The sequence below is a fragment of the Geotrypetes seraphini genome, chromosome 2, assembly GCF_902459505.1.
Source record: "Geotrypetes seraphini chromosome 2, aGeoSer1.1, whole genome shotgun sequence".
NCBI lineage: Eukaryota > Metazoa > Chordata > Amphibia > Gymnophiona > Dermophiidae > Geotrypetes > Geotrypetes seraphini.
This window is the reverse complement of record NC_047085.1, coordinates 505,791,448-505,813,641: the sequence shown is the minus strand read 5'-3', so window position 1 is coordinate 505,813,641 and position 22,194 is coordinate 505,791,448. Positions and strand designations below refer to the sequence as shown.

Sequence of the window (22,194 nt, the reverse complement as noted above, 5' to 3'; positions counted from 1 at the left end):
AATCTCCTGGAAATGTCCAGCTATCTTCTAATGTAATCCGCTTAGAACCGCAAGGTACAGGCGGAATAGAAATCACTTATGTAATGTAATGTAAGACAGTGGTCACAGCACTAGTAACATACAGAAAAAGAACTACTAAGCAAGAGTCATAATGCAATCATAGTCCAATTCGATCTAAGCAGCATAGTTGAACTAATAGACTTCAATCAAATGTCCGAGATCTTCAGTGATTTCAGATTCAGTGGCCCAGTCCTCTCCTGGTTCCAAAGTTTCCTAACTGCTCGGCACTATGCTGTACGTAAGGATGATGGACTTTCAGACAGCTGGCACTCTCTCAGCAGGGTCCCCCAAGGATCCCCACTTTCACCATATGTGTTCAACCTTCTAATGCAGTCCATGGGAGCCAACCTAGATCTCACACGAATAAAAAAACATTTCACCTATGCAGACGACATAACGATCATGCGACCTGCAATGGCTGCATTAGCCAACACCCTCACCACTGTCAAAAAATGTGTCTACATAATAGAAACTGGACCTCAACACATTGCCTCAAACTAAATAAGAACAAAAACAAATTATTTTGGTTAGGATCCTCACCTGACTCACATTGCACTCCAAGAATTACAGTAGATGAAACAAAATTTCCATTAGAACTACAATCACGAATCTTAGAAGTAGAAATTGATAATCACTTATCCATGAGGAGCCACATACAATCAATAATAAAACAATGATGAGAAAGCCAAGATCCATCAGAAAATACTTTCAAACAGCGGCTTTCCGAATTTTAGTGCAATCCCTAATCTTGTCTCGACTCGACTAATATAATACTAGTTCTTTGCTCTAAAACATTGCTAGCGTGTCTACAACTAGTTCAAAATGTAGCTGTAAGACTCATATATGGACTATGGAAATTGGAACACCCACAACCCTAATATAGGAAACTACACTGACTGCCCATAACCGCAAGGATCAAGTTTAAATTAGGCATCACTGCCTTTAAGATCCTGTCAGGGAATGCCCCCGACTACCCAACAAGAGTTGGCCACCCTACTCCAGAGTGCCTCCAACAGATATTCCATCAGAAATCTTTTCCACTTAAAATTTCCAGCATGCAGCAATATAAAGTCTACCAAGCAATTTATCTTTTCCATCCAATATCAATTAGCAAAGGGCAGGAACCAACTACCACTTACACTACAATCTTGTGACCACTATCTGAGGTTCAGAAAACTCTTTTAAAAGCATTTCTATACCAAGACAGGGAGCCAACCCTGAAGTAACTAAAATGGTGATTGTAAAAGCCCATTTCTAAACTGTCTAATGCAACTCCTGGGACATAACAATGAGCTTATAACTATGTATTTATAACTATGAATTAACTGTATGTTAAAATATATTTATTAAACAAAGTGCAAGCATACAAAAATGACAAAATAGAACAATTTTCATATAATTCCGCACATTATAATCCCCCCCCCGGCCAACCTCCCATACCACCTTACAAACTCAGAGTGTGAGCGTTCAAAACATCCACAATGCTAAATCAAACATTCAAAAGTTGACTCCTGGCATGAGGAGTAAGATCCATCCAAAAGTGTTCCCAAATTAACTGAAAACGACGTCTCAGATCACCATCCAACGCTGCAAAGTGTCTACGCTCCAAGGAGGCTTGAATGAGCATTAAAGATCTCCAATGACTATAGGTCGGGGATGAATTAACTGTATTAATTTACCTATACTAACAATTCTATTGAATGTCTCTGTCAAACTGTCTATTGTAACTTCCTGGGTAACTGATCCAACCTCTTGTAATGTAATCCAACCTTGAACTAAATAAGTAAAGGCGGAATAGAAAACCTGAATAACATAACATAAATCATAACATAACAGCTGTATGCTAAATTTTGCTCAAGAGACTTGCGCAAGAGAGCAACAGCCATAATCTTAAGATAAGAAGGCTAAAGCTACCGAGAGATTGCAGCCAAAATTGGTCAAGGTGTGTCACCGGCTGGGGTATTAAAACTCCGCAAGCACTCTGAAGAGATAGAAGCATCAAACACAAGGCTGGAAGGGGCTGGAAAAAGATTACAGCACCTCAGACTGATAGAAAGATAGCAAGAATGCCTCTACAAAATTGGAAATTAACGGCCGCTGACATCAATAAGTCACTGGCAGAAACAGGGGTGTTGGTGTCAGATTGGACAAGTCATTGGAGACTGAATCATACTGGAATGAAATAGATAACTCATTACTATCCCCTCCAAACTTCCTGGATCATTGGAAATCAATCAATGAACAATTCTAAACAAAGTAGACTTGCAAACAAGAATCCCCGGAAAAAAGCCTTCCCTTAATGCAGTTCAGCATCGTAAATGTTTGAACTGGGCTAAACAGCATGCCAGCTGGACCGCAGAGCAGTGGAAGTAGGTGTTGTGGAGCATGAGATCTGAATCTCCATATCTGGCAGTTTTGGTGTCCACTAGGTTTGTTGGTGATAAGGCGAGGACTGCTTGCCAAAGTGTACTACAGCCACCGTGAAGCATCCTTCGAGTGTGATGGTGTGGGGCTGCATGCCCAAAGATGTTGTGTGTTGCAGCAAGGTGGCACGCCATGCCACACAGCCAAGAAATGCCTCACCTGTTTCAAAGAGAACAAGGGTGGAGTTGCTGGACTGGCCAGGAAACAGCCCAGATCTCAACCCCACCGAGAACCTCTGGGCCAGATTAAAGAAAGCAGTAGCGGCAAAGAGACCATCCAAACATGAGTTGATAGCAGCAATAATCAACTCCTGGATCCACATAACAACACCTACTGATCTCCAAAGATTTCTGGACAGTATGCTAAGATGTGAGGCAATAATCGAGGCTAAGAAATATCAAACTACTAGTGAGACTGATGAAGTCAGCGGATAACAGGACAAATTATCATTATTAGCTTGGCTAGCTTATGAATAGCATTATTTTTGTGTAATGTGCCAAATATTATGCTGGTCTTGCTAAGCGATTACAGAATTTCTATTATTAGCCAAAAATGTATGCATTAAATTCAATCATGATGTTATAGCCATGTGTTTTGTTTTGTTTTTAAAGCGTAATGCCTAAAATGCTAGGTGTTTCCACAATTTTAGTCACTAGTGTGAACGGTTTGTACCCTGTATGAATCCTTTGGTGTTTTTTCAGATTTGAAAGCTGAGTGAAACTTCTATTACACTCAATACATGTAAACGGTTTGTCTCCTGTGTGGATCCTTTGGTGTCTTTTTAGATTTGAAAGCTGAGTGAAGCTTTTATTACACTCAGTACATGTAAATGGTTTATCTCCTGTGTGGATCCTCTGGTGATACTTTAGATCTGAAAGTCGAATGAATCTTTTATTACACTCAGTACACGTATACGGTTTGTTTCCTGTGTGGATCCTCTGGTGAATTTTGAGATTTGAAAGCCAAGTGAAGCTTTTATTACACTCAGTACACGTATATGGTTTGTCTCCCGTGTGGATCCTCGAGTGAATTTTGAGGTGCGAAAGCCGACTGAAGCTTTTCTTACACTCAGTACATATATATGGTTTGTCTCCCATGTGGATCCTCTGGTGAACTTTTAGGCCTGAAAGCCGAGTGAAGCTTTCATTACACTCAGTACAAGCAAATGGTTTGTCTCCTGTGTGGATCTTTTGGTGACGTTTTAGATCAGCAACCCTTGTAAAGCTTTTCGCACACTCAGTACATGTAAATGGTTTGTCTCCCGTGTGGCTCCTCTGGTGAATTTTTAGATGTGAAGGCCAAGTGAAACTTTTATCACACTCAGTACATGTAAATGGTTTGACTGTTGTGTGGGCCTGTTGGTGGATTTTTAGAGTTGAAAGCTGAGTAAAGCTTTTATTACACTGAGTGAATGTAGATGGTTTCTCATTTTTATGATTCCTTTTGTGCATTTGGAGTTCTGAAAATGATGGGAAACTCTTATTACATTTAGAACAAATAAAGTTGATACTCCTCTTATATGAAGTACATGTGAATTCTTTTTGGTGTAGTTTTCCTTTCCTCTTGTCATGGTAAAATTCAGAAGTCACTTTGCCACTATTATTAATTTGGAAGGGTCTCTCTGCTAGGTGTCTCTGGTCCTCAGGAATGTGACTGAGCTGCCCGTCGTTTCTCTCACACTTAGTGACTCCATCCTTTATGTCTCCTGCAGTGTCTGTCTGTTCCCTTGATTCCTGCATACAGTTCTTTGTGTTAAACCTCTTAGTATCCTGGAAAATAGTCTCACACACATATACTGACTGTGTTTGGATTTCCTCCATTTCTACAGGATCTTCTCCTTGATTCTTTTCTCTCTTCCATTCTTGTGAGATCTGATGATCTGCTGGATATAAACAAAAGATATTACTTATGAGTTAGAGAGCAGCAGTGGGGTTTCTAAGATGTAATCTGTGTATAATAAGAGGAAGGACAGGTTATGTCAGAGCAGGATTTTCCATATGTGGCTTGAGAATTGGTCAGTTTCCTATTTGCAAAGCAGTTTTGAAGCATTTTTTGTCCACACCATGCAAGTTTGTGAGATGCTCCTTGGAAAAGGCAGTGTGGACATTTAAGGGAGTCAATTTTCTAAAGGATGCCAAAAGTATGAGTCCTAAGCTGGATTTCTAACATAGTAATTTTCTGCACCAAATCTACTGTACAATACTAGCTTAAGTCAGCATTATCTGAATAGACCCGGAACAGTCCAGGGCAATATTCAGAAGAAACCCGGGTAACTATCTACTGACAGCAAAAAGGTTGACTTTGCTTTATCCTGGTCATGATCCGGCTACTTTTCGGAATATTGACAGATCTCAGAAAACTGCTGGCACTGAATATCGGGGTGTATAAAGCCCCCGGAAGCTGAGGTTTAAAAACTGCTCACCACTGTGGACTGAATATTAATCTGGATATGTTTATTGAGCATAATAAAAACAACTTAATTTAAGTCAGTTAAGTGAAGAAATGTTATCTAAGTCAGAATGAGGAGTGGGGAGGGACAATCTTATGATAATTTACGCGTTAAAGTCACACATTTAGGTATGCACATTTATGCCAACTATAGTCCTGGGTGTGGAAATATATTTGGAACAGGTGTGTACACATCAGCTGGACAACATGAAGAGACCCTGCTGCTTCCCAGGCTTCTGCACACAGACCCAGTACGCAGCAAAGCTCACTACAGTCACAGTAGAGAGTTGCGCAGAACAGAAATCCCGCCCGTCCCCGCGAGGAATCCCCTCTGTCCCCGCCCTAACCCATGAGGAATCCCCTTCATCCCCACGAGAAATCTCCTCTGTCCCCGCGAGGAATCCCCTCCATCCCTGCCCAACCCCACGAGGAATCTCCTGTGTACCCATGAGGAATCCCCTCCATCCCCACCTGACTCCGTGAGGAATCTCCTCTGTCCCCGTGAGGAATCCCCTCCATCCCCTTGAGGAATCTCCTGTGTCCCCGTGAGGAATCCTCTCCATCCCCACCCAACCCCGCAAGTAATCTCCTGTGTCCCCGTGAGGAATCCTCTCCATCCTCGCCCAACCCCACGAGGAATCTCCTCTGTCCCCCTAAGGAATCCCCTCCATCCACGCCTGACCCTGTGAGGAATCTCCTCTGTCCCCGCGACGACCCCACCCAACTCCGCGAGGAATCTCCTCTGTCCCCGTGAAGAATCCCTCCATCCCCACGAGGCATCTCCTCCGTCCCTGCCCACCAGGATCTGGCATCACAAAACATGCCTTCCTTCTAACTCCCTCACAACACAGTTTTAGCTTCAAGATTTCTGAAGCCAAAGATTGGCTTCCAGAGCTAACACTGTGTGGCCCATAAGTTAAGCCTTCCATTATAGATCAAGTGACTGATCCTTATCTATAAAAGGGCAGCACCCCCAGCGCTTACCCCTACAGAAGGTATCTATAGAAGGCATTTTTACTCCAGTCCCTCATATTACTTCACTCACATGAGTAGCTGCTTGTCTCTGGTCTTCTTTCCTCTGATCCAGTCTCACCCCTGATGTATGGCTCTTCCCCTCGTTCAATGTAGGATATAATCTCAGGGGTGAAGTTCGGAGAACCTACTCCTGAGGTAACAAAATTGCATTAATTTTCCCACTATTTTTATACTTCATAAAAGTAACATAAACCTTCTTTACTCATCTTTTATAGTCTAATTTCCACTCTAATATAAAGCAATGTATCAATGCCCTCATTTCAATATGTGCAAATCTCTTGATCCCTTATACAACATGCAGGTCTCCTTTTTCACACTCAGAACATCTGGAATAAACACATTGGGCCAGATTCTGTTAATGGCACATTTATCAGCGACCGCCTAGATTTCTTAAATAAATGAAAATATTTTCTATACAACTTTTTTGAGTAAGTTATAGTAATAATTAATACAGAAGCAGATTTGAATTGATTTTCCCAATAGTTTGCTGTATAAGCATGGATTAAGGAGAGAAAGCCAACATGAATTTAGTCAAGGGAAATTTTGCCTCACCAATCTACTGCATTTCTTTGAAGGACTGAATGAACATGTGGATAAAGGTGAGCCGGCTGATTTCATATACAATACTCCCGTGAATCTTGAAAACCCGCGAATACAGTTTTTAGTGGGGGAGACAGGAGAGAGCAGCCGGAGCGGCCACATCAGCTGTTTACAGAGCAGGAATTGAACGAAGGGAATCTACGGGACCCCAATCAACATGGATTCACCAAGGGTAGGTCCTGCCAATCAAACCTCATCAGCTTCTTTGACTGGGTAACAAAAAGACTGGACGAAGGAGATTCACTGGACATAGTGTACCTGGACTTCAGTAAAGCTTTTGACAGCGTCCCACACCGCAGACTGTTAAACAAGATGAAATCAATGGGGTTAGGAGAGACTCTGACGGCATGGGTCAGAGATTGGCTGAGTGGCAGACGTCAGAGGGTGATGGTTAACGGTACTTTCTCTGGGACATCGGAGGTGACCAGCGGGGTGCCTCAGGGCTCGGTCTTGGGTCCGCTCCTCTTCAACATATTCATAGGAGATCTGACTCAAGGGCTTCAAGGTAAAGTAACATTATTCGCCGACGACGCCAAACTATGCAATATGGTAAGCGAGGGCAATTTACAAGATAGTATGGCGCAGGACCTGCGCACATTGGAATGCTGGTCCTCAACCTGGCAGCTGGGCTTCAATGCTGGAAAATGTAAGGTCATGCACCTAGGTAACAGAAACCCGTGCAGAACTTATACCTTGAACGGGGAGACCTTGACCAGGACTTCAGCGGAACGAGATTTGGGAGTAATCATTAGTGCAGACATGAAATCTGCCAATCAGGTGGAGAAGGCTTCCTCAAGGGCAAGGCAGATGCTGGGTTGCATCCGTAGAAGTTTTGTCAGCAGAAAGCCTGCTGTCATTATGCCATTGTACAGGGCCATGGTGAGACCTCATCTGGAATACTGCGTGCAATTCTGGAAGCCACACTACCGCAAAGACGTGCAGAGGGTCGAGTCGGTCCAAAGAATGGCCACCAGAATGGTCTCAGGGCTTAAAGGTCTCCCGTACGAAGCAAGACTAGACAATTTGCAGCTCTACACTCTTGAGGAGCGCAGGGAGAGGGGAGACATGATTGAGATGTTTAAATACGTCACCGGACGTATAGAAGTGGAAGATAACATCTTCCTTCTTAGAGGCCCCTCAACCACAAGAGGGCACCCGCTCAAACTCAGGGGCGGAAAATTTCACGGCGACACCAGGAAGTATTTCTTCACGGAGCGAGTGATTGATCGGTGGAACGGGCTTCCAGTGCAGGTGATCGAGGCCAGCAGTGTGCCAGATTTTAAGAATAAATGGGACGCCCATGTGGGATCCCTAAGAGGGTCAGGGCAAAACACTAGCTAATCTTAAGGGGAGGGTCTATAGTGGGCAGACTTGATGGGCCTTGGCCCTTTTCTGCCGTCATCTTTCTATGTTTCTATGAATTCTGCAGAACTGAGGCCCTATCAGTCGTCGTAAAATACAGCGCTGCGTTAATGCCGCACCGGCAAGGAGCAAAGCCAGGCCGCTGCCGGCAAGGCTGGGATCCCCTTTTTCCCCCCTGCACTCCGAGCGCCCTTCGGCAAGCAAATAGTGACCTGCCCCAAACCACTGGTGTTGCGACCTTCAGTTTCATGAGCCTGGCAGACGTGGGGTTAGGCAGCCCGAAATCCAGTGGTTGAAGGTGTTTTTAGTGGGGGACACAGGAGAGGGTAGCCGGAGCGCTGGCGAGTTAAGGAAATCACTCGCGGTATGCTCCGACCGCCTCTTCCTGTACTAAAGTCGGGCCTCACCAATCAGGAGCTTTAGTGCAGGACTTTAGTGCAGGAAGAGGCATCGGAGCATACCGCGAGTGATTTCCTTCACTCGCCGGCACTCCGGCTGTTCTCTCCTGCCTCTCAGGCTGCCCTCTCCTGCTGGGTCATTCGCGGTCGGAAAATACCGCGAATGACCGGGACCGTGAATCACCAATGACGGGAGAAGCACTGTATTTGGATTTTCAAAAGGCATTTGACAAAGTACCACATGAAAGACTTCTGAGGAAATTTGAAAGAACATAAGAACAAAAGAAGTGCCACTGCTGGGTCAGACCAGTGGTCCATCATGCCCAGCAGTCCAATCATGCGGCGGCCCTCTGGCACCCTAACTGAGATTAGCCCTACTAGCGCATGTTCCTATTCAGCAGGAACTTGTCTAACTTTGTCTTGAATCCCTTGAGGGTGTTTTCCCCTATGACAGACTCCGGAAGAGCGTTCCAGTTTTCCACCACTCTCTGAGTGAAGAAGAACTTCCTTACGTTTGTACGGAATCTATCCCCTTTCAACTTAGAGAGTGCCTTCTCATTCTCCCTACCTTGGAGAGTGTGAACAACCTGTCCTTATCTACTAAGTCTATCCCCTTCAGTACCTTGAATGTTTCGATCATGTCCCCTCTCAATCTCCTCTGTTCGAGGGAGAAGAGGCCTAGTTTCTCTAATCTTTCACTGTACGACAGCTCCTCTAACCCCTTAACCATCTTAGTTGTTTTTCTCTGGACCCTTTCAAGTAGTACCGTGTCCTTCATGTACGGCGACCAGTGCTGTACGCAGTACTCCAGGTGAGGGTGCACCATGGCCCAGTACAGCGGCATGATAACTTTTTCCGCACATTGAGCGGACGGCTTCATCGATTTGTCGATCAGAACTCCCAAGTCTCTTCCCTGGGAGGTCTCACCAAGTACTGCCCCAGACATCCTGCATTCGTGCATGAGATTTTTGTTACCGACATGCATCACTTTACACTTATCCACGTTGAACCTCATCTGCCATGTCGATGCCCATTCCTCGAGCCTGATTATGTCACGTTGCAGATCTTCGCAATCCCCCTGCATCTTCACTACTCTGAATAACTTCGTATTGTCCACAAATTTAATCACCTCGCTCGTCATACCTATGTCCAGATCGTTTATAAAGATGTTGAAGAGCACGGGTCCAAGCACCAAGCCCTGCGGCACCCCACTAATGACACTCTTCCAGTCCGAGTATTGTCCATTTACCCCCACTCTCTGTTTCCTATGCTGCAGCCAGTTTTTAATCCACGTGAGTATTTCACCCTCGATTCCATGGCTCGCAATTGTCCAAAGTAGTCGTTCATGTGGCACCTTGTCGAACGCCTTCTGAAAGTCCAGATATACAATGTCGACCGGGTTGCCCTTGTCTATCTGCCTGTTTACTCCCTCGAAGAAGTGCAGCAAATTCGTCAAACAAGATCTGCCTTTGCTGAAACCGTGCTGGCTGGTCCTATCAGATCGTGTCTGTCAAGGTGCTCAATGGCGCGGTCCTTTATCAGCACCTCTACCATCTTTCCCAGTACTGAGGTCAGACTCACCGGTCTGTAGTCATGGGATAGGAGGTAATGTCCTATTAGGAATTAAGAACTGGGTTTAAATGCTCAATATTCTCAATGGAGAAGGGTGAACAGTGGGGTTCCCCAGGGGGGTCTGTGCTGGGACCAGGGCTGTGGAGTCGGAGACAATTTGGGGTACCTGGAGTCGGAGTTGTGGGTTCCAGAAACTGAGGAGTCAGAGTTGAAGGATTTATCTACCGACTCCACAGTCCTGCTCTTTAACATTTATTAATGATCTAGAGATGGGAATAACTAGTGAGATTATTAAATTTGCTGATGACACAAAGTTGTTCAATCGCAAGAGGATTGTGAAAAATTAAAAAAGGATCTTATGAGACTAGAAGACTGGGTGTCAGAATAGCAGATGATGTTTAATGTGAGCAAGTGCAAAGTGATGCATGTGGGAAAGAGGAGCCTGAACTATAGCTATGTGAGGCTGGGTTCTGTGTTAGGAGTCACTGCCCAGATAAAAGATCTAGGTGTTATCGTTGAGGATACGTTGAAAGCCTCGGCTCAATGTGTGGCGGCAGCTAAGAAAGCAAATAGAATGCTAGGAATTATCAGGAAAGGAAAACAAAGATGAAAATGTTTTAATGCCCTTGTATCACTCTATGGTATGGTCGCACCCTGAATACTGTGTGCAATTCTGGTGGCCGTATCTCAAAAAAGATGACGTGAATTAGAAAAGGTTCAGAGAAGGGTGACAAAAATTATAAAAGGGATGGGATGACTTCCCTATGAGGAAAGGCTAAAGCGGCTAGGGCTCTTCAGCTTAGAGAAGAGATGGCTTAGGGGTGATACGACAGAGGTCTTTAAAATACTGAGTGGAGTGGAAAGGGTAGATGGGAATCGCTTGTTTACTCTTTCCACAAATACTAGGACTAGGGGGCATGTGATGAAGCTACTGAGTATTAGATTTACAACAGACCAGAGAAAATATTTCTTCACATAACATGTTTTTTTTTTTTTGTTTTTTTTTAATTTTATTTATTGAATTTTTCAATTTTTACAATGTTTGAAATTCAAGTGATATAATTAATTACTATATATCATTGTATCTATCATTAATACAACTTAATTTATAAACAGTATATATTATATATAATCAAAAGTTATACATCCCTCCCCTTTTTCCAATTAATGATTCTAAAAATTATACATGTCCCACCCCTTTTCTATATAAGTATTATAATTGTGCTAAGAAATCCAATCATTAGAATAATTAGTCAATGGTTGCCAAATTTTATTGAAATTATTAATGTTACCGTGTTGTAATGCTATTACTTTTTCCATTTTGTATATATGACAGACAGAATTCCACCAGAACGTATAATTTAATTTGGTATAGTCTTTCCAATTCTGAGTTATTTATTGCATGGCGACTCCTGTCAGAATTCATTGCCAGAGAATGTGGTGAAATCAGTTAGCTAAGCAGGGTTTAAAAAAGGTTTGTATCTCCTAAAGGAGAAGTCCATAGGCCATTACTACTACGGCTAACTGAACACTAATGGAATTAGCACACGCTAAATGTTGAATGAAATATTTTATATTTCCACTGCAGTAGGCAAGACATTCTAGACCTGTATCTCAAACTGTGTGCCTCCTGAGATTTCAGGCGTGCCGCAGTACACTGGGGAGGAGGAGAGGCACCGGCGCCAGCTGACTACCTACAGGATGTGATAAGAGGCACGTCCTGTAGGCAATCAGTGGGCACCAGAACCTATCCTTCTGGCCCTCTTCCCTTCTGGCCCGGAGGGCCTTCACACATGCGGACATCGATATGATGAAGTCACGCATGCAAGTGATGTCATCACGGCAATATCCGCGCACTTCCAGGTGCCTCAAGCCACGACCACTACCTTTAGTGTGCCGTGGCTCAAGAAAGTTTGCTGGACACTGTTCTAGACCACAGGGTTATTTCCCCATACTCGCATGCTGCAGAAGGAATCCACTCTGGATTTTTCACAGACCAGTTTGGCACCCTCTACAGTCTTTCCTTCTGCATGCATGACTGCAGCTGTGTTCTGCTCTCCTCATTTTATTGTTTTTAATTCAGCATAGTTCCATCACTTTTGCGGGTATTTTCACGTTTGAAGTGAATTTGAAGCTCTGCCTGCTTGAGAATTCACAGACTTTGGTCTGTAGCCGACAGGCCGATCCCTTCTGGGTACCTGTTAGCCAGTCTGCATAGTTTTCCTTGGAGCTCAGGGCCACCCCTGACCTAGGCTCACCTTCTGTTAAGCGGGGATCAAGAGCAGACTGTTTGGCACGCTTAAGGGGCTAAGCGGTGTCCTGCAGGGTGCCGGCTGCATTTTCACCCATTCACCCGTCCTGGTGCGCAACCGGTGGTTCGCAGAGGTGGAGGAATTGTCACAGTGGTGTCTGACCAGCAGTCCAAAGATCAGCTTGGAGGAAGCTTTCCCAGCATTGTGGCAGTGAATTGTAACCGGCTACTAACTAGAGCAGGTGCAGCAAAGTGTCTGGTTCACAGTGAGTAAATCAGAGCCGACAGGCTCTCAGAGAGTTTGGGAAAAGTTAAAATCGAGGGGTTTTCTTTGTTTCCAGGTGTTCCCCTACCTGAAAAATCCTAAAATCACCATTTTTTTTATTTTTGGAAAGTGTTTAAAATAGTGTGATTTTGGTGTGAGTTCAGTGCCAGCGGCCATCTTGGATTTTTAGCGATCTTTTTTTCTTCTTCTCCCTGCTTCTTTAAAACTATGTTTTTTGTCAGGAAACCGGCTTGGACAGAGTCCTTAGAGTCTCCTCTTGTGAATTCATGCAAAGTTTGCGCAGATTTAGCACTTTGGGTGCGTCCTTGCGCCACATGCTGTGTGGCGCAGCCGGCGAGGGGGCATAGACAGATTGTTCAACTTCCCCCTCACAGAAGCAGGTGATTTCACACTCGACTAGCCTAGTGGGGCGGCTGCCATTGCTTTCTGGGCTTATCTCAGCTGGTCCTTCAGTCAGCTAGGAGGCAGACCCTCCACAGCCTAAGAAATGCAAGTCTAGGTCACCTAAGGGTGATTCTATACCCCAGGAACCAGATCCTTTTTCTGAATTTATGCGGTTTTTGTGGTCCGAATTTCAAACCAGAGCTTCTGCTGCTGGATGCTCTCCATTGCCTTCTTCGTCTCTGGGCAGTGGGGTGCCATCCGGGATATCTTCGCCTCCGCCCGCTCCGACTGTTAATCTTTTAACGCCTGTTGAGCATGACCTATCTGATCCTTAGTTTGATAGTGCAGCCCTATCCAGATTGGGGAATCCGGCTTGGGACCTTCAGATCTGGGTGATGATCGGCTGTTCTGCTCTTATTTAAGTTTGTGGCTCTGTCTGATCTTATTGCTGAATCTTTACAGGAATTGAATTTAGCTGCTCAGCCAGCTCCTTCCCACTTCTGCTTTTTCTCCCTGGCTTTGCAGCGTGTGCTCACAATCGGCAACCTTTCCCTGGCATCAGGATATGAGTTTTGACTCCGGAATGTCCTCTGAGAAATGCTAGAGCTATGTCCCGCCTGTAACCTCTGGCACAGAAGTGTCGGCAGCTTTTGCGACAGCCCAGTCACAGGTGAGTTGCGTTGAAAGATATGCAAGACTGCTGGGTGGATGTGGTCCTTAGGAAAATTTTTGAAAGCCAATTTACGCATTAAAGTTGTTGTAGAGACGTCCATTGTGGCACGCACCCATCTCTCTCGGCTGCGTGCGCTGGAGACTGATGCGGTGGAGCCTCCTCCTCAGCTTCTGATGGCTGGGACAGATTACATAGTGGGTGCCTTATATGACCTTTGAAAATACTGGCAAATGTATCAGCATATTCTATTTCGGCACGCCAAATGCTCTGGGTTCGGCAGTGGGCTGGCGATTCCACTTCCAAGGCAACTTTGGTGTGACTGCCTTTTAAGGGACAGTTATTATTTGGTAAAGGCTTGGATGACCTCATGGATTTGGCAATGGACTGTTGCCTGAAGAACATAAGAATAGCCTGGATTCAGACCAATGGATTCATCAAGCCCAGTAGCCCGTTCTCACAGTGGCCAATCCAGGTCACTAGTACCTGGCCAAAACCCAAAGAGTAGCAATATTCCATGCTTCCCCCATGTCTTTCTCAATAACAGACTATGGACTTTTCCTCCAGGAACTTGTCCAAATCTTTCTTAAAACTAAGCTATCCGCTCTTACCTCATCCTCTGGCAATGCGTTCCACAGCTTAACTATTCTCCGAGTGAAAAAAATTTCCTCCTATTGGTTTTAAAAGTATTTCCCTTTAACTTCATCAAGTGTCCCCTAGTCTTTGTAATTTTTGATGGAGCAAAAAATCGATCTACTTGTACCCGTTCTACTCCACTCAGGATTTTGTAGACTTCAATCATATCTCCCCTCAGCCATCTCTTTTCCAAGCTGAAGAGCCCTAACCTTTTTAGTCTTTCCTCATAAGAGAAGAGTTCCACCCCCTTTATCATCTTAGTTGCTCTTCTTTGAACCTTTTCTAGCGCCATTATATCTTTCTTGAGATAAGGAGACCAGAATTAAAAACGCAATACTCCAGATGAGGTCGCACCATAGAGCGATATAGGGGCATTATAACATTCTTAGTCTTGTAAATCATCCCTTTTTAAATAATTCCTAGAATCCTGTTTGTTTTTTTGGTTGCCGCCACACATTGGGCGGAAGGTTTCATCATATTGTCTACAATGATACCCAGATCCTTTTCTTGGGCGCTAATCCCCAAGTTGGACCCTAGCATTTGGTAACTCTGGCAAAAAACATTAAAAAAGGGGACAAATCCTTCTTTAGGTATATCAGTGACAGGAAAAGGAACACAGACGGTATAGTACGCCTTAGACAATCGGACGGAAACTACGCGATGGCAGATTCAGAAAAAGCAGAACTACTAAATGAATATTTCTGCTCAGTCTTCACCCGCGAAGCACCGGGACACGGACCACAGTTGATGATAAAACAAGACATGGATGACCCGTTTCAGAATTTTGAATTCACACCTGGGGACGTCTACAACGAACTGGCAAAGCTAAAGGTAAACAAGGCCATGGGTCCGGACAATTTACACCCAAGAGTGCTCAGAGAATTGAGAGATGTTCTGGCGGAACCGTTGACAATGCTATTCAATCTCTCACTAAGTACGGGGATAGTTCCGTTGGACTGGAAAACAGCCAATGTCGTTCCTCTACATAAAAAGGGTTGCAAGGCTGAGGCTGCGAACTATAGACCGGTATGCCTCACCTCAATAGTGTGTAAACTCATGGAAACACTAGTTAAATATAAATTAGATACGATCCTGAACGAGGGAAATCTCCGGGATCCCAGCCAACATGGATTCACCAAGGGTAGGTCATGCCAGTCCAATCTAATCAGCTTCTTTGACTGGGTAACAAGAAGACTGGACTCAGGAGAGTCCTTGGACGTCGTGTACCTGGACTTCAGCAAAGCGTTTGACAGCGTCCCACACCGCAGGCTGCTGAACAAGATAAAATCGATGGGATTAGGAGAGACTCTAACTGCATGGGTTAAAGATTGGCTTAGTGGCAGACTTCAGAGGGTGGTGGTTAACGGTACCTTCTCTAAAATGTCAGAGGTGACTAGCGGAGTGCCACAGGGTTCAGTCCTGGGCCCACTCCTCTTCAACATATTCATTGGGGATCTAACTCAAGGGCTTCAAGGCAAGGTAACCTTATTCGCTGATGACGCCAAACTATGCAATATAGTAAACGGCTATAATCTACAGGATGCTATGGAGCAAGACCTGCGTACTTTAGAAAAATGGTCCTTGATCTGGCAGCTTGGCTTCAACGCCAAGAAATGTAAGGTCATGCATCTCGGTAACAGAAATCCTTGCAGAACCTACACCCTGAATGGAGAAACTTTAACAAGGACTACAGAAGAACGAGACTTGGGAGTGATCATCAGTGCTGACATGAAGGCAGCCACTCAGGTGGAGAAGGCTTCATCTAAAGCACGGCAGATGATAGGTTGTATCAAGAGAAGCTTCGTCAACAGGAAACCTGAAGTCATGATGCCATTGTACAGAGCCATGGTGAGACCTCATCTGGAATACTGTATGCAATTCTGGAGGCCACATTACCGTAAGGATGTGCTCAGAATTGAATCGGTTCAGCGGATGGCCACCAGGTTGGTCTCGGGGCTAAAGGGTCTCCCGTACGAAGAAAGATTGAGCAAATTGCAGCTCTATACTCTCGAAGAGCGTAGGGAGAGGGGAGACATGATTGAGACTTTTAAGTACATCACGGGACGGGTCGAGGTGGAAGAGGATATCTTTCTTCTCAAGGGACCCTCGACCACAAGAGGACATCCGCTCAAACTCAAGGGAGGGAAGTTTCGTGGAGACGCCAGGAAGTACTTCTTCACGGAGAGAGTGATTGAGCATTGGAACAAGCTTCCAGTGCAGGTGGTCGAGGCACGCAGCATCCCAGACTTCAAGAACAAATGGGATACCTATGTGGGATCCCTACGAGGTTATGCCAAGGGATAGGGTCACTAGGACTTGAATTGGCGGGTCAGTAGAATGACAGTACAATTATTGTACTTTAGGGGTCAGTAGACTTAAGAGGGTGGGTAAATGGTGTGGGCAGACTTGATGGGCTATGGCCCTTATCTGCCGTCATCTTTCTATGTTTCTATGTTACATCACTTTGCATTTGTCCACATTAAATTTTATCTGCCATTTGGACGCCCAGTCTTCCGATTTCTCTAGGACCACCTGCAATTTTTCACAATCTGCATGCGTTTCAACAACTTTGAACAGTTTAGTGTCATCTGCAAATTTAATCATCTCACTCGTCGTTCCAATTTCCAGATCGTTTATAAATAAGTTAAATAACACCGGTTCCAGTACAGACCTCTGCAGCACTCCACTGTTTACTCTCCTCCATTGAGAAAAATTACCATTTAACCCTACCCTCTGTTTTCTATCCGATAATCAATTCCTAATCCACAACTGAACTTTGCCACCTATCCCATGACAATTTTCTTAGGAGCCTCTCGTGATGAACTTTTTCAAAAGCTTTCTGACAATCTAGATACACTATATCAACTGGCTCACCTTTATCCACCTGTTTATTCACACCTTCAAAGAAGTCAAGCAAAATTGGTGAGGCAAGATCTCATGCTGACTGTCTCATTAAATCATGTTTGTCTACATCAGGGCTGCCCAAGTCCGGTCCTCGAGATCTACTGGCAGGCCAGGTTTTCTGGATATCCACAATGAATATGCATGAGAGAGATTTCCCTGCACTGCCTTCTTGGTATGCAAATCTCTCATGCATGTTCATTGTGGATATCCTGAAAACCTGGCCTGCCAGTAGATCTCGAGGATCGGACTTGGGCAGCCCTGGTCTACATGTTCCACAATTTTATTTTTTATAATCGTTTCTACCATTTTGCCTGGCACCGAAGTGAGGCTTACTGGTCTGTAATTTCCCAGATCGCCCCTGCAGCCCTTTTTAAAAATCGCTGCAACATTGGCTACCCTCCAATCTTCAGGCACTACAGTCGATTTTAGCGACAGGTTACAGATCACTAACAGCAGGTCAGCAATTTCATGTTTGAGTTCTATTAGTACCCTGGGATGTATACCATCTGGTTCTGGCGATTTATCACTTTTTAACTTGTCGATTTGGCTCAGTACATCTTCCAGATATACTGAGATTTTTTTTCAGTTCCTCTGCACCATCACCCTTGAAAACCATTTCCGGTTCAGATAAATCTCTTACATCTTCTTCCGTAAAGACCGAAGCAAAGAATTCATTCAGTCTTTCTGCTATGGCCTTATCCTCCGAGTGACCCTTTTACTCCTTGATCATCCAACATTCCTTCACAGGTTTTCTGCTTCTGATGTACCTAAAAAAATTGCTATGAGTTTTTGACTTCTTTGCAAGTTTCTCTTCATATTCTTTCTTAGCTGTCTTTATTAAAGCTTTGCATCTAACTTGACAGTGTTTGTGTTTCTTCTTATTTCCTTCATTCAGATCCTTTTTCCATTTTTTAAAGGATGTTTTTTTGACCTCTACACAGGAACAGGAAGCAGAAGCAGAGGGAAAGCTTCCAGGCTGCTGAAGGCAACATATTTACTTCACCAATGCTGCCGGTGGTCCAAAGAGTGAAAGAGCAGCTGCCAGCAAGGAGAGATGTTGGATCCTGCAAGGGGGAAAGGGGGGATGGAATCTTGGTCTGTAGTGCAGACTGCCCAGAAGGTCTCCGCAGACCACCACTGGCTCGCGGGCCTCTCAATGAAGACCACTTTTATAAATAATAATACTACTGTATTATAATTCCAATTTCCCCAGCTCATATCGTGGTGTTGTCTTTGACTCCAGCCTCTCATTTTCTGCCCATATCCAACTGACTGCTAAAGCCTTTCACTTCTATCTCTATAACATCACCAAAATTTGCCCCTTCCTCTCTGAGCACACTACCCAGACCCTTTTCCACACGCTCATAACCTCAAGCTTAGACTACTGCAATCTACTTCAAACAGGTCTCCTGCTGAACTGCCTCTTTTCCAATCTGTACAAAACGCTGCTGCACGACTTATCTTCGGCCAACCTTGCTACACTAACCTCATCCCTCTCCTCAAATCACTTCTCTGGCTCCCCATCTGCCTTCACATACAGTTCAAACTCCTATTACTAACCAAGAAGTGTGTTCATTCTGCAGCTCCTCAGCATCTCTTCTGTCTTCTCTCTCCTTATATGCCTCTCTTTGAAATTAGTTCCTCAGATACATTGCTTTCATCTGTGCCCTTCTCCCCCCATTTCCAATTTCAGACTTTGTTCCTTTCATCTCGCTGCCCTTAATGCCTGGAATAAACTACTTAAATCTGTCAGCCACACCCCTTCCCTTTTTCAAAAGTAGGCAGAAAATTTAATCATCCCATCTAACTGTAACCCCCTACCCCCTGAATCCTCTTTGTTTATCTTGATTGTTTAGCTTCTAAGTTCATTTGAGCAGGGACCATCTCTTTGTGACTGTACAGTGCTGCTTATGTGTACTTAGCTGCAATAGTAAACTTAATATTAGATGTGAAAATAGGTACGCCTGTTGATTTGGTATGAACATATACATATAATTAGGCCGATCAATGTGCCAGTAACATAAGTAGGATGATTGATTGATTATGCCATAATTATGCTTGTATTAATAATTCTGTATTATAACACCTTTACAGAAGCTCAAGTATTATAACACCTTTTACAGAAGCTCATGCAAACTGCTCTGAATTGACATCCCAGTCAATTGACATCCCAGTCAGCTAACAATAAACAAACTTTAGAATCGATAGTAATAATAATAAATTTATCCCTTACCCAGTGAGATCAAGGTCTGATAATTGTCCTTCATCACCTCCCTGTAGAGCTCCTTCTGCTCTTCATTTAAATACTCCCACTCCTCCTGGGAGAAAGAGACAGCCACCTCCTCAAATGTCACCTGCATCTGAAACAGAAACCAGAAACACTCAGCATCTTCTGCAGCACTCCCAGAAAGAGGCCTCCTGGGGCTGGTGTTCATTGGTATGGAGGAAGATTTGCTGGGTGTACATAATTTACATAGACATAACATAGAGTTCCAGAACAGGGTTATATTTCAGGAGACCTCTCAGTGCCAGGGCTCGGTGAGGCAAAGGGAGATGTTTTCAGGTGCATATATTTCATAGTCATGTAACACACAATCCCAGAGTAGGGTTAAGAACATAAGAGTTGCCTCCGCTGGGTCAGACCAGAGGTCCATTGCGCCCAGCAGTCCGCACCCGCGGCGGCCCATCAGGTCTATGACCTGTTAAGTGGTCCCTGCCTTTTCCTATAATCTATCTCTAAATCTTTCTGTACCCCTCAATCCCCTTATCCTTCAGGAATTTATCTAAACCTTCCTTGAACTCCCGTAGCGCGCCCTGCCCTATCACAACCTCCGGGGGCGCATTCCAGGTGTCCACCACCCTCTGAGTGAAGAAGAACTTTCTAGCCTTTGTTCTAAACCTGTCCCCTTTCAATTTCTCCGAGTGCCCCCTTGTACTTGCGGTTTCCCCGCAGTCTGAAGAATCTGTCCCTGTCCACGTTTCAGGAGACCTCTCAGTAGGGCAGAGTGAAACGTTCTTGTGTGCACATCATTTGCAATCCCATAATTCACAGTCTCAGAGCAGGACTCTTCACCAATTTACCTATCTGAGCACCTTGAAATTGCCGGCCCCTCTCGTACTCGAAATACCTACCTGTTTTCCTTTCCCTCCCTGAAGGGCTGCCTCTACAAAAAATTCCTCGACCGATCCCTAGCATTCCAAGCGGGCAAATGGAACAAATGCCTCTCTACTCTCATCTCCAATTCCCCCCCCCCCCTATCAAACATTCAGGAAGTTAACTAAAACCTACCTTTTTGACAAATTCCTCTGATTTATCCTGCCTCCTCCTTCCTCGACTCACCCCCAGATTCTTTACCGCCGTATGTAACACTGCTATTAGTAACACCGCTGTATGTAACTTATAGCAAATGTAACTACTCTGAATATATAACCTAGCTGCAAAAATAACTTTCACCGTAAATTTATCGTCTAAAATGTAAATGTAACATTAACGAAATTGTAACTTCGCTGTAAATGTACAGTCTCTTCATCTGTTAACCGCATAGAACTTCCATGGTAATGCGGTATACAAGAATAAAGTTATTATTATTATTATAGCAATAAACACCAGTTACACACCAGATCTCCCTCTGATCTCATAGAATATGCCCTGTTCCCCCCTCTCATAAATTCAATTGTACTCATAGTAACATAGTAGATGACGGCAGATAAAGACCCGAATGGTCCATCCAGTCTGCCCAACCTGATTCAATTTAAATTTTTTTTTTTTTTCTTCTTAGCTATTTCTGGGCGAGAATCCAAAGCTTTACCCGGTACTGTGCTTGGGTTCCAACTGCCGAAATCTCTGTTAAGACTTACTCCAGCCCATCTACACCCTCCCAGCCATTGAAGCCCTCCCCTGCCCATCCCACTCTCTTACAGGACATACCGTATGCGCTCTGTATTAGCCCTCCTTCACTTAAATTGTCAATGTAAACTAGTTTGACCCTTCGATTGCCTTGTTATGTTCTTCTTTTTTCAACTGCACTGTATGTAACTCATCTATTTGTTGTGAACCGCCTAGAACTCCCTGGGTATGGCGGTATACAAAAATAAATTATTATTATTATTATCTCTCTCCTTCCTCTCAGGAGGGGCCCCAAAGAGCCTTTCTTCAGCTCCAGGTCTGCTCAGGGTCGTGACTCCGCACTATCCCTACCTGGGCAGAAGCTCCTGCGGGCATTTTCTCTCTGCTTTGGTTAGCGGGGCTCTTTCTCTGCCCGAGGGCTCGTCTCTCGCAGCGTTCGGCGGAGGAGAGAAAAGGGCAGGACCTGAGCTCTGGGAGCCGGAAGTGGGCTTAATCCGCAAACTACAGGAAGGAGACAAGGCTCGTTTCCTGTTGGGCAGAGGTTGATGACATCAGAAGCGGGAGGCGGAGCTTCACGCTGGCAGCGCTTCGTCGGACGGAGGGAGGCGGTTTTTCTGTTTCTTGGCTCCACCCCTTTCGGCGCTGATTGGTGAGAAAATAGCTGGGGGGTGAGAAGTGGAGGAGGGGTTTTAGCTCCTTCCGGCACTCATTGGTCAGAATGTTCCCAGGGCGAGGAGAGGAGGGGTTTAAGCTTCCCGCCGGGAAGGCTGCTCTAGAGATGGCGGGAAACTAGCTGAACGGTTTTCCGCTCTTCAGTTAAGAGACTGACACCCCCCCCCCCGCCAACTGCTGCTCATTTCCTGCCCTCAGCTGAACGGGAAGCACCGCCCACCCACCCCTGGCTCCTCCCTCCTTGCACAGCCGCAAGAGCAGCTTTGTCAGCACGAGCGTTCGGTATAAGCTCCGCCCCTTCCAGCCTTCCAGGAGGAGACTCTGCAACTGCAGGGTGGAGTCTGGGAAATGTAGTCAGGTCCCCTCAGTGTCCAAGCTTTGCTCTCGTCCAGTGTCCTTTTCCCTAACGCTGCCAAAAGAGAAGCCGTCAGTTTATAAATGAATCGGGAATACAAAACTGAGGGCTTTTTTTTTTTTTTTTTTTTTTGCAGTGGTAGGAGGGGAGGTGGAGAGGGGTAAGAGACAGAGACTGCACGGGGGAGGGAAGGGTATGAGAAAGAGAGGCTGCATGGGGGAGAGCTACTGCCTCGGCACCCTGAGGTTGTGGGTTCAAATCCCACGCTGCTCTTTGTGACCCTGGGCAAG

The 22,194-nt window shown here is 44.9% G+C and overlaps 1 protein-coding gene across 2 annotated transcripts; it reads right to left on the bottom strand.

Annotated features, from left to right (window-relative positions):
- Positions 1-1,235: 1,235 nt before the first annotated feature.
- LOC117354577 (gastrula zinc finger protein XlCGF57.1-like) lies at positions 1,236-21,506 on the bottom strand. 2 transcript variants are annotated; one of them, XM_033932340.1, is made up of 4 exons: positions 21,229-21,506; positions 19,264-19,390; positions 5,978-6,097; positions 1,236-4,366 (listed from the first exon to the last, which is right to left on the bottom strand). In XM_033932340.1, the coding sequence occupies exons 1-4, from the start codon at positions 21,250-21,252 to the stop codon at positions 3,090-3,092; spliced, it is 1,548 nt and encodes a 515-aa protein (XP_033788231.1). In that variant the 5' UTR covers positions 21,253-21,506; the 3' UTR covers positions 1,236-3,089. The 2 variants fall into 2 exon arrangements, with proteins under 2 accessions (XP_033788231.1, XP_033788232.1); XM_033932341.1 differs by having other exon boundaries at positions 1,236-4,363.
- Between the last annotated feature and the right edge of the window lie 688 nt (positions 21,507-22,194).

What these genes read in the sequence shown, in the direction of transcription:
- LOC117354577 (XM_033932340.1), bottom strand. Translation starts at nt 21,252, where the DNA reads ATGCCCGCAGGAGCTTCTGCCCAG. An exon ending in TCAGACCTTGATCTCACTGG is followed by an intron (nt 6,098 to 19,263) that starts GTAAGGGATAAA and finishes TTGTTACCTCAG; the next exon opens with GAGTAGGTTCTCCGAACTTC. An exon ending in AGAGACAAGCAGCTACTCAT is followed by an intron (nt 4,367 to 5,977) that starts GTGAGTGAAGTA and finishes GTTTATATCCAG; the next exon opens with CAGATCATCAGATCTCACAA.